Here is a 12,618-nt window from a genome sequence, read left to right as displayed (position 1 = left end):
AAAAGGGTTGGGAAACACTGCCTTAGACAATAAGGTCACTGTAATGAATTATTAAGTTCAGTGTAAGTACATATTAGTTAATAAAGTTTAACCCTAATAGCTTGAACGTTTATTATTTGCGTGTATTTTGCAACAAAAATCCATAAAGCACTGCTTACTTCATTTGTACCTTTGCTTTGTTGCATTTGTAAGCTTGTGATTTAATATATTTTATACTGATGCACTTCCCATTCTAACATTATAAATTATTTACAAATAGAACTATTACAATCATCTGGTGAAATTGTATTTGTATCACATTATATATGGCAGAAAAACAATTGAAATTAGGCATGGGCTGGTAGAAGATTCTGACGGTATGATAACCTTGGATAAAAAAAATCACGGTATTCTGATTACTGCTCTTAAATATATCATTTTTAAATGTGTGGGTAAAAAACCAAAAACAATTCCCATTTGAAAACAATAGATTTTATTAATTTAAACATTTATAATATTTTGGAGCAGTAAACATGTCAGGCTAAATAATGAAAATGAATCATTGACTTAATGCTGTCTTCAATAGTTTTAAAAACACAGATTCCTTTACAATTTAAAACAGCATCTTTGGATATATTTTCTGCTGGAGATACTGTTGACCTAAAAAGATTTTTAAAAAAGTAAATAAAAAAATCATGCAGATACCTTAGGAACGGTATTGCAGAAAATTTTGGAGTTTTAAAACCTTGACTTTTCCAAACCGCTCTATACATTGAAAACGGTTATCATACCATGTCTAATTAAAATATCTTTTTTTTAATCAATATGTTATATTTAGACCTGGGTAATTAAGCAAAGGTGATTTTCATGCACATTTTGTCAGTAAAGCCATTTGAAGTATAACTCCAACCTTTCAGAATAATTAGCATTTACTACACTAAACTGTACTCCACTGATAAGCTACGCAAATATAAGTTCAAAATTGATATTGATTTAATTAGACAATAATGAATTAAAGATAATTCTTTTGTGATGATGACAACTGTTTGAGTTCATTCTCAATAAATTAGCACTCTTTGTAGTAAATGCTGCTACATCTGAAAGCATGTGAAAACACCACATAAATTACCTTTTTACTCTAAACTCACTTCATAACTTCAGTCCTGTGATTATTAGGGTGTACTCACACTAGGCCAGGGCTATTCAATTAGTTTATCATGGGGGCCAGTATATGAAAAGCATTCCAAATGAGGGGCTGGAGAAATATGACTTGCAATATGAGTGATGACACAACAGCATATATCAGCCCATATGCTGTATTTTTGCTCATTAAGACACCCACGTTGGATTTTTCTACATTCAAATGTATATAGATTGTATTTTGAAACTACATAATATAAGTGCATTGTACGATGGGCTTTTTTATTTTTTACAAACATTCAAAAGTTGTGTTTCAGAGCACAACAAAGCAGTGCATTGCTTAAGTAGGCTTCTTCTACATTCAGACACATTCTGTGATGTTTTAAACTGCGTTACAATTATGGATGCAACAATTATAAATTTTGGTTGTACGATATATAGTCTGAAGAATAATCATGGTTTCACGGTTATCACGTCTAATGTAAATTTAAGCTTTATATTAGGTAATTTTTAAGATGAACTGTTGTTATCATCTGTGTTCATACACACATACATAATCAGTTTAATAATTTGTAATAATTCGTCTAACATATCTTTTGTTTACATTGCACTGAAAGCACGTCACAACTCTAACCGCTACGGCGTGAGATGCATCGCTCTGCTTGGCACACATATTGGCATATATTCTTACATTGTAAATAACGAACTCGCGAGCAGAAAAGACACGATATGTGAATGGCCCACTGCTATAGTTAATCCAACCCTGGCTCATTCTGAAAACGTAGTCCCGTGGACGTTTCTGGAGACCGCGAAATATGTCCCGGGAGGTACGTATTTTTGCAATTTTTGTTTTCGCGAATCCACAAGAGGCCGCTGCGTGCGCTTTTTCGTATCTCAAATTTCTCTCGCGAGTGGCGTTCGCACCCGCGCTGTTCTCGCGTAAACCCACCAGAGGCCACTGTCGACTGAGCATCTGTCTGACTGGCTGAATGACTGGATGACTGACTGGCCGGCCGACCAATCGACAGACCCACCCTCCTCCTTCCCTAAACCCAACTAATTTTATCGATTGACCCACCCACCCACTTACTACCTTAAAACCCAACCAACGATTTACAAAAGCCGTCCAGAGAAAGAAAAGCCCTCGTCTGATTTTTACCACGTTTTCGGATTTTACCCCATTTTACCCCATTGTCATGGACATGTCGTCTCAAGTCCGTCTCAAGTCCGACGGTGTACACGACGAGCTGACTGGACAAACTGGTTGTGGCGGGAAAGCCCTCCACACAGGGTAAGCTGTCAGCCGGTATAGCACAAAAAGGAACGGCGTCACAACGCCCCGTAGCGTTCGATTTAAAAAAATTAAATACAGCCATACGTACCCCCGGCTACATAATTCGCGGTCTCCAGAAAAGTCTGTGGTACTACGTTTTCAGAATGAGCCTGTGTTGAGTTAATACCGTGTGCGTGCGTAATAGCCTTGGTGTATAAGCTCGGTACTTTTAACTAGCGCACAGGTGGCATAACTTTGTTTAGTTGCAGAAGTTTCGTTCCGTGGAACAGAAACGCGGTGTTGAGAAGCCTCGATGGTTAAGCATCCAAATGTTTTTCGGCTGCTCGCGCCACTCACTCGCTTAATGTCAGGTGACTCACGCTGTGTGCAGCCTTCGACTGCAGCTCATACTGTATTGAACAGACGCACGTCACTTCATAACTATAGCGGCCGCTTTTCGACTGAACTAAATTTATTTTTGATGTCTTGGTCACACTATTTGGAGGGCTGGAACAAATTGCTGCCAATTAAATAACCCTGCTCTAGGCTTCATTTCCCGGTTCAAGTGTGAGTGTTCTGTTGGGGGTTTGGTTGGGCGGCTCTAGCCCGGAAGAGGTGTGCCAGAGCTCGGTTCGGTTGGGCTTAGGTGCGGTACACTTGTAGTGTGAGTGCAAACGTTCCTGAGCGCGAAACTAAAGATGTGACGTCACTTTTAAGGGACTGTTTCATATGGATTTATTAAACATTCAATGAATGCAAACTCGTAGTTGATCAAAGATGCAAATACCTCGCTGCATGTCAGCTGCCAACTTTAGCAAAGCTCCTAATACGTGCAGCTCACTAAATTTTATGAAAATTTATGAGTGTCAAAAGTTTTTTTTTTCTGTTCGGCAAAATATTTGACTGTGTCACTGCATCCCAAATGACTAAAAATAGTACAAATTGATATCATTAAAGCAATCTCTACTGTGCTGAGCGAGAGCACTACTTTTCCTGTGAAACTAAACAGTCGCATTATTAATAATGCAAGTGTGTTCCAGCTCGGAAGGTAAAATGCAGTGTGAGTGTGGGCCGTCGGGAGGGTGGGGAGGGGAGACAAGCGTGCCCCAGCACGGTTTTAATGCAACTGTGCCTAGTGTGAGTACACTCTTTAGCCACAGTGATTAGTATTAATCACAGAGAATTTAATAATACAATGATGATTTCCTCAGTTTTTCTTCATGGGTAATTGGTAGTTACAGTGCAAGATTGTCTTCTTGTGTTCAGACCAGATTTACTAGAGGTGTGCTTTCCTGTTATATGAAGTGCATGAAAATTAATAATAAATAAATAATAATATAATAAATAAATATATAAATAAATATATAAATAATGATTGAAACTTACGTTTGGGGTCTGGTGTCTGGGATGGCTCTATCAATTGGTATCTGTTCACTCAGGAATACATTAAAATATCCTTCACTCCAGCGTCTTCGACTTTCCAGTTCTTCATCCTTGGGAACTCTTGCAGGCTGTCCAAACTGTCCCACAGCATTCGGATCTCTAGGCCGGTCTGTCACATCTAGGAGTTTGACTTTGTGATGCCCACCTGATCTCTTTACGCTTGTAGAGGGCAGCACCCGTAACGCCTCTACTGCTGTGTCTTGAGCTGTCGATTTACTTGGTTTTCGAGTAATATCTGATGTTGTTTTCCTGAAAGTACCGGCATGTTTTTTTCTACTGTCAGTAATGTTTTCCCGTTTATCAGTCTCTGCTGGTTTCAGCAAATCATTACTCAAGTTTTTTTGTAAACCCACATCTACATTTATTTCATAATGTGACAAAACTGAAGTGTTGTCAGGATAAACTTTCTGTTGGACAGCAGCCAGTGCTTTTGAAAATTGATGTGCATTAACATTCAGCTTTACTTCTGTCTGACGATTAAAAACAGTGTTTATTTTATTGATCCTTGCAGTTAAATTGCTCACTTTGACATTAAAAATAGTTTTTGTCTCAGTTGGTTTTTCAGGAGTGCTGGTACTCCTCTTATTTTTATTAATTTCCTTCTTTTGTTCTACAAAAGATTTGCTTGCCAATCCATGTAGTGGATTTTGGCTTTCTGGCTTTGGCCATTTTCTGTAAACCTCATCCACTTTCCTTTCAAGCCTGTTTTTAAGAGACTTTCTCTTGTGCAAGTTTGCTTTTTGCAGTGGATATTTGATCAAATCATCTGCGTAGTCTTGTCTCCTTTGTTTTAGAATAATTTCTCTCACTTTAAAGTCTTGATTCACATCACTGAAGGATATTCGAAGTGCTACGATATCAAAGATGAGCCAAATTACGGACGCAATAAACACAAACGCCAGGACCCTCCCACTGCCTCTTAAATACTTCTTAAAATTCATCTTTCAGCTTATTATTTTATTTCTACCTCTTACTGTTTACTACTGAATGGGAGTCATATTCTTGAGAATGTAGTAACTTTTTGTGTGTGTTCGACGAAATGGTGTAGCCTACTAAACAAGCGGTTTGGGTTTAAAAAGTGTTAACAACATAGAAGGGACGAAAGCGAAATTAAAATGAAACCCATCTGTCATGCGGTCATTCAGGCTATTGCGTTGACAACAGCAATTGCTGCAGCTTACCTGGCTACGTACATTCCATTCGCGACTGCAATAAACAAACTCTTTTAAATGTGTTATTAAATAATATCAGTTCCAAACAATAGCTACGTGAACGCAGCCATTGAGAACAGTCCATCTGTAAACATGCCGAATTCATAAACGACGGATATTTCTAAAGTATGACCTTAACTCTACATTCCTGACAAACTTCCGCGATTTACAGAAGTTACGTCGCGAGCTGTGAATCTTCCTCGTGAGGTAGTCGTCGCAAACTTTTTGCTTCACAAATCGCTGCTTTAGTCTCCTGGAATGACTGATTTATACAGTCGTTTCGATGTTCCGAATGGGTCACTTGAACTATTTTTTCGTAAACGCGCGCGCACTCACTTGTTCTCATGCCTTTCACTGTGTTTACATCCTCCTATAAGCTTGTAGTTCCTGCTGGCGTCCTACACATCAGACCTTCCCTGTTTCACACGTAAGCATTTTTGTGACGACGTGTCAATTTGGGACGATATTTTGTTTGCGCTGAGAAATGTTTTCCTGAGCAGGTGTGGTTCAAAAGACTCAAAGGAAAAAAATAGCCTTCATGTAGAATAGGCTATGTACCATTTGAACAGATTGAACTACAGTTGTTCCTTATATTTTACACACAATACAATATATAACCCTTTAGGTTCCAATTCTCACTATTAATTACTATATTATCACCTATTAATAAGATATGAGTATTAGCAAGTAGTAGTTTATTACAAGTAGTAGCAAGTAGTAGTTTACAGTGAGAGTGGCTACCTAAAAATAAAGTATGAACATAGGTTATAACGTATAAATACAAAAAATGTCCTAATAATATAAGGATGATCTTTTTTTAAATAACATTTTTCTTTTATTTTGTATTATTTGAACACATATAAACATGCAGTAGACGATCAGCACATAGTAGTGTGCATATACATGTAATATCATTATACAGGTTGTTAAATAATACTATTAATAATAATGCCAACAACAATGGTGTCAATAAAAAGGAAAAACTGAAGAATAAATAACAAAGACATACTAAAAAAATAAAAATAATAAATAAATAGTTATACATATACACATATGCATACACACACATACATACACATAAAACAAATTTCCAAACCAAAAAAGTCAATAAACCAAATCTGTATTTAAGGTTAAGTAAGGGTAAAATTAAGCCAGTTAAAAATAAATAAATAAAAGAATAGTAATATACAAATAGATGAAGGTATTCAAAACCGTGCTGAAAGAGGTCTATGACAATGACGAAAAGTTATGAGAAGTCCAAACAGGGAACCTTAAACAATAACTGTAAAGAAGGAAAAAATTAAAATAATAAGAGGGAAAAATAGATAAATTAATAATAATAAAAAAAAAAATAATGTATGGGGCCTTGAACTAGAAGTTTTTTGTTTTTTGATGTCTCTTTGATTCAAATGAGCAAACCTTTAAGTTTTTCCAAGGTTTGTGCCGAAAGTCTGATGGTGTCCTCTCTTGCACCATGGATGTGAGCAGGATACATTTCTAGATACACTGTAAAACAAATCCGTAATTTTATGGTTTATTACCGGCAGCTGGGGTACTGGAAATAAACCATAAAATAACGGCCGTTAAATTACAGAAATTTACTGTAAAATAACAAATTTAACCAATAAACCATTTAATTCCCTTAAATTTCTGGTAAATTTCTGTAATTGAACCTCTGTTTTTTACAGTAAATATCTGTAATTTAACGGCCTTTATATTCCTGTTTTTTCCAGCACCAAGGCTGCAGGAAATAAACTGTAAAATTACTGTTTTTTTTACAGTGTACACAATATCAATAAAGTTACAATGCAATGATGATGATTAAGAGAATGTAGAGGCTTCCATCTTGTTGCAACTATTTTCTTGGCTGCTGTCAAGCCAGCTAAAAACATTCGCTTCTGAATTTTGTTAAGATCAGAAAAATCATTTAAAATGAAAATAAGAGAGGGCGAGAGGGATTGAAATGTTTAGTATTGAAGAAAAATTTTGTTTAAACATAATCCAAACATAACCAAGCTCAGGACAGTCCCAAATCATGTGAAAGAACGTACCAGTTTCACCTGTATGACAGAGAGTGCATTTAGAATCAGGTTTAAGCTTCATGCTACAAAGTTTGCTTGGCGTAAATAGTGATCTTTTTTTAAAGTATCGAGTAACAATATGCTATTATTTTTCAACAGATTTCACATGACAACTTTTTTAAAACATTGTAAACAGCAAATTTCAACAATTAGTCTTGTAAAATAAATGTCGTTCAGCAAGTATTTCAGTTCCAGAGTATTTACCACACATTAATTACCATAATTGTGTCACAATTGTATTTTTAAGATGTATAGAATTTAAAGATATTAACACTGTTATAATGGTGTATGATTGTAGTCTGTATATCCTTAAAAAGGCTGGAATTTAGATGAACCTGTTTTTCTGCAACAGACAATACCTGAATGACCTGTCGGTGTTTGTTCCTGTACATCAAACTAAAGGTTTTAAAAGACACATTGCTGTATTGTTAAACACGCTTCGCCTGAAAATGAGTTACATTCTGTAATGCAGACTGCCCATTGAAATCTTTTCAGGCCTAAAATAACAGTGCCTGTCATGTCTTGAGTTAAGTGGAACAATCCCGCAGTGTGTATTTATTCCATGCTAATTAGGGACCTAGAATTAAAATTAGAAAAGTTGATCTTTCATTTGCATAGAGGTCATGTTTAATGCACCTATGCTGAAATCGACAAGCAGCATGACTATAGTTAAATCTGACCCAGTGACATTTCCCGCGTCAAATTATGCAGAACGCGTGAATTAAATTAATTAGGGAATTCATTATGAAATATGTCTCGCAGAAATTAGCGTAATATTTAGTTATGTGAGGTCATTTTCTTTCATTGTTGGAGCTAATTTGTTTCATAATATATCCTGCTGTACTGTCTTCCCACGTTAACCATGATGTATGCAGTTTGTTAGGGCTTTAATTTATTATGATTACATTTTGTACCTAATGTTCAGCTTGTTTCGACAGATGCCTCCCAACGAGAAAACCTTTCAAACAATTAATTTCAAATCAATTGCTTCCCTTTTTTTTTGCTTCTTTAAGTATGATGCTTTGGGGGAAATCTCTGCGCTGTTTCCTGCAGCAGTGATTGGCTGTTAATAGCTGTAATGAGTGATCATCTCACCCTCTGCTACCTCACCAGCCATATAAATGAATTAGACTGTTGTAATGGTTGTTGTTAGCTGTCTACCCATCCTCAAACCGCAGCATACTCCTTAATTAGTCCTGGATTGCAATGTCTGGAGCGGCGATGGCGCATCTATTATCCATCGCTAGCCTTTAAACAGGATCTCGCCCCAAATATGTAAATCACTCTTTTGCTGGCAGAGACAAACCCAGCCCATCAGTTTCTGCCTGTCAGCATGAGTGACAGAGGGGAAAGGTAAAACAAAAAGTGTTAACAAGAAGTGTACTTATTTGTGTATGATAACGTACAATGTTTTAAATTAACTTGGTATTAAAACGTAGTAAGCTACATTTAAAATTAAAATTGTGTACTATTTAAGTCAGAAATATTACTTAGAATTATACTTAAGCTATGGTTTACATTCTCAGGCTTAAAATAATTACGAAACACATTTAACTATACATTAAGATCATAGATAATAGTTACAGTTGAAGTCAGAATTATTAGCCCCCCTGTTTATTTTTTTTCCCCAATTTCTGCTTAACGGAGAGAAGATTTTTACAACACATTTCTAAGCATAATAGTTTTAATAACTCATTTCTAATTACTGATTTATTTTATCTTTGTCGTGATGACAGTAAATAATATTTGACTAGATGTTTTTCAAGACATTTCTATGCAGCTTAAAGTGACATTTAAAGGCTTAACTAGGTTAATTAGGTTAACTAAGCAGGTTAGGGGAATTAGGCAAGTTATTGTATAACGATGGTTTGTTCTGTCGACGAAAAAATATAGCTTAAAGGGGCTAATAATTTGACCTTAAAATGTTTTTTAAAAATTAAAAACTGCTTTTATTCTAGCCGAAATAAAACAAATAAGACTTTCTCCAGAAGAAAAAATATTATCAGACATACTGTGAAAATTTCCTTGCTCTGTTAAACATAATTTGGGAAATATTTAAAAAAGAAAAGAAAAAAATCAACGGGGGGCTAATAATTCTGACTTCAACTGTATGTAATTAAATTAAGCGCATTATACTAATTATTAATATTGATAACTACTAATAAATAAGAATAAATTATAATAAATACTATTATTATATAATAATTGAAAACATCAATACACATGAGAAGATACCCAGAAAAAAAACAGGGCTTTTGAGCAGAAACATTCTCTTCAACTGATTCCATTGTATCAAGTGTCTTAACTAGAGAAATATAAAGATAAATTATTTGATTTTGTTTCATCTCAGTAATCCAACATACAGTTGAAGTCAGAATTATTAGCCCCCCTTTAATATTTTTTTCTTTTTTAAATATTTCCCAAATGATGTTTAATAGAGCAAGGAAATTTTCACAGTATGTCTGATAATATTTTTTCTTCTAGAGAAAGTCTTATTTGTTTTATTTCAGCTAGAATAAAAGCAGTTTTATTTTTTTAAAAAACATTTAAGGTCAAAATTATTAGCCCCTTTAAGCTATATATTTTTTGGATTGTCTACAGAACAAACCATCATTATACAATAACTTGCCTAATTACCTAACCTGCCTAGTTAACCTAATTAACCTAGTTAAGCCTTTAAATGTCACTTTAAGCTGCATAGAAGTGTCTTGAAAAACATCTAGTTAAATATTATTTACTGTCATCATGGCAAAGATAAAATAAATCAGTTATTAGAAATGAGTTATTAAAACTATTATGTTTAGAAATGTGTTGAAGAAAATCTGCTCTCCGTTAAACAGAAATTGGGGGAAAAATAAACAAGGGGGCTAATAATTCAGGGGGGTTAATAATTCTGACTTCAACTGTATCTTCCACTGTCTTTCTCTGCTCCACCACACAATGCCACTAGATGGCAGCTTTGTTCCTTTAAAGGTAGACCACTGTGCCCGAATGCACCCGAAGATTTAATTTTGAGCAGGGAAATGGTCACATTCATGGTTGCCAGACCTAATTTACTGGAGCACAAGCTCTAGTGAGGGATTACTTTTAAATATACTTATATTCAGTATCACCTATCTGAATTTGTAATATAAATCCTATCTGATATTAGACTGTAGCGTATAGCAACTAGAAAATAATATACATGTCATATCTTAGTGTTTTCAATTAGCTGTTTTGAGTAAAATATTATTCAGTCACAAACTGGCAGCTTAAACAATTTTTAGGACAGTAGCAGCAGGTTGGCGGCCACAGGGAAAAGATTTATAAGACTTTCTTTTTATTTTTATGAACCATTTTCTCATAAAGTTTGATTTACTTTGATTTAAAAAAAAATTATTTAACAACATTACAATTACATAAGCTATGGGGTATATAATATGCAAGCAACATTTTAACAGCCTTATTAGTACTAATGCAATTTCAAATATATTTAAATGAATAATTTACATTATACATAATATAATTTACATAAACTATATATGAGCTTATGTAAATTATATTTCATTAAAATGACACTATTTTCAACATATTGTAAATTGGTATATAGTATATATATATATAGTTGAAGTCAGAATTATTAGCCCCCCTTAGAATATTTTTTTTCTTTTTTAAATATTTCCCAAATTATGTTTAACAGAGCAAGGAAATTTTCACAGTATGTCTGATAATATTTTTTCTTCTGGAGAAAGTCTTATTTGTTTTATTTCGGCTTCAATAAAAGCAGTTTTTAATTTTTTAAAAGCCATTTTAAGGTCAAAATTGATAGCCTCTTTAAGCTATATATTTTTTGATAATCTACAAAACAAACAATCGTTATACAATAACTTGCCTAATTACCCTAACCTGCCTAGTTAAGCCTTTAAATGTCACTTTAAGCTGTATAGAATTGTCTTGAAAAATATATAGTCAAATATTATTTACTGTCATCATGGCAAAGATAAAATAAATCAGTTATTAGAAATGCGTTATTAAAACTATTATGTTCAGAAATGTGCAAAAAAAAAATCTCTCCATTAAACAGAAGTTGGGGGGCTAAATAATTCTGATTTCAACTATATATACATATATATATATATATATATATATATATATATATATATATATATATATATATATATATATATATATATATATATATATATATATATGCTATTTGTGTAGTCTTATGTATCTTAAAATATATACTATGAATAATTCTACATTTATTAATAATGGTATAACCAATATTTAACTAATTTTAAAAATATGTTTAAATTAGATTCATTTTAATGTAATAAACTAACAACAACAACAAATCCTATTAGATCATATCATGCAATAAAATAGTTTTCAAATACAAAATACAAAAAGGAGAGGGTGAGCAAGATTTGTTCCACCATATCTTCTTGTATTTGTTCAAATGTAGTTATATAATATAGCAGCAATAGTGTTTAAACCAGGAAAAATTATTTGCTGTGGTTTTAGTTTGAGATTTTATTATTGAGTTCCATTTTCAAATAAAATAACATCTGTAAAATAACAGTCTACTTAATAGAGATATTTCCACCAGAAATTCCCTAGTAATAAATGTTAATAATTAAAAAAAGCATTGTACAGTAACAGCAACATCTTTTATCTACATGTACTAATACCTTTGTGTCAGAGTACCTCAGAGCTCCCATGAAGTAATACAATAACTTTGCCCTGACATGCGAGTTGGTCTGATTGCAGTAGCAGGTGTTTGCATGGCAGCATTGTTAAATGTCAGTCTGTAATGCAAGCTGGGCAGCATCTCAAAATTTGAACAGAGGCTTTATTGGTTCTTCCATGCCCTGTGGCCAGCCTGAAGCCTCGTGAACAAGCTGACTCCTAATGCTTCAATAAAAAGTTTGAACGTACAATTTTTCAAACAACTGTTAATCCATTTTAGCCAGAAAGCAATGAATAAATGAATAAAGTACACCAGAATGCCTTTGAATACAGCTACAAATGTATTCTTGATTTGTAAGCACATATAATGTGCTTAATGATTGTATTTTCATACTTTGTTAATTATGCAGTTTTCATTACTAAATTGTAAAAAATTGTAATTGTAACAAGGATTGCATTATTTAAAAACCAAGAGTAGTTCAGATGAAGCAAATGATTAATTAACTATTCAAATGAACATTTATACATCTCGTTTTTCAGACATTTAGTAATAGTTACTTTGTATGTTAATAAATGCTTTATTAACACAACTTCCATTTGTGACCTAATCAAAAGCGATGACTATTTATGCTTTGTAAATCCTTTATACATAACAGTTAAAGAGAAAAAAATAAATAAACGACAGAAATTCAGAAAAATATATGTATATGTTTATTTATTTATATATATATATATATATATATATATATATATATATATATATATATATATATATATATATATATATATATATATATATAAATATAAATCAACAACAGAA

At 33.3% G+C, this 12,618-nt stretch overlaps 1 protein-coding gene across 1 annotated transcript in view; it reads right to left on the bottom strand.

Annotated features, from left to right (window-relative positions):
- Positions 1-5,460, bottom strand: part of LOC130234480 (polypeptide N-acetylgalactosaminyltransferase 5) — a 32,030-nt gene extending 26,570 nt beyond the window's left edge. The window contains exon 1 of the mRNA XM_056464694.1: positions 3,779-5,460. Within this exon, the coding sequence (XP_056320669.1) occupies positions 3,779-4,776 (998 nt within the window). The 5' untranslated portion in view covers positions 4,777-5,460. The remainder of the gene's footprint in view (positions 1-3,778) is intronic.
- Between the last annotated feature and the right edge of the window lie 7,158 nt (positions 5,461-12,618).

The sequence above is a fragment of the Danio aesculapii genome, chromosome 9, assembly GCF_903798145.1.
Source record: "Danio aesculapii chromosome 9, fDanAes4.1, whole genome shotgun sequence".
Lineage (NCBI taxonomy): Eukaryota > Metazoa > Chordata > Actinopteri > Cypriniformes > Danionidae > Danio > Danio aesculapii.
This window is presented reverse-complemented; position numbering and strand designations above follow the sequence as displayed.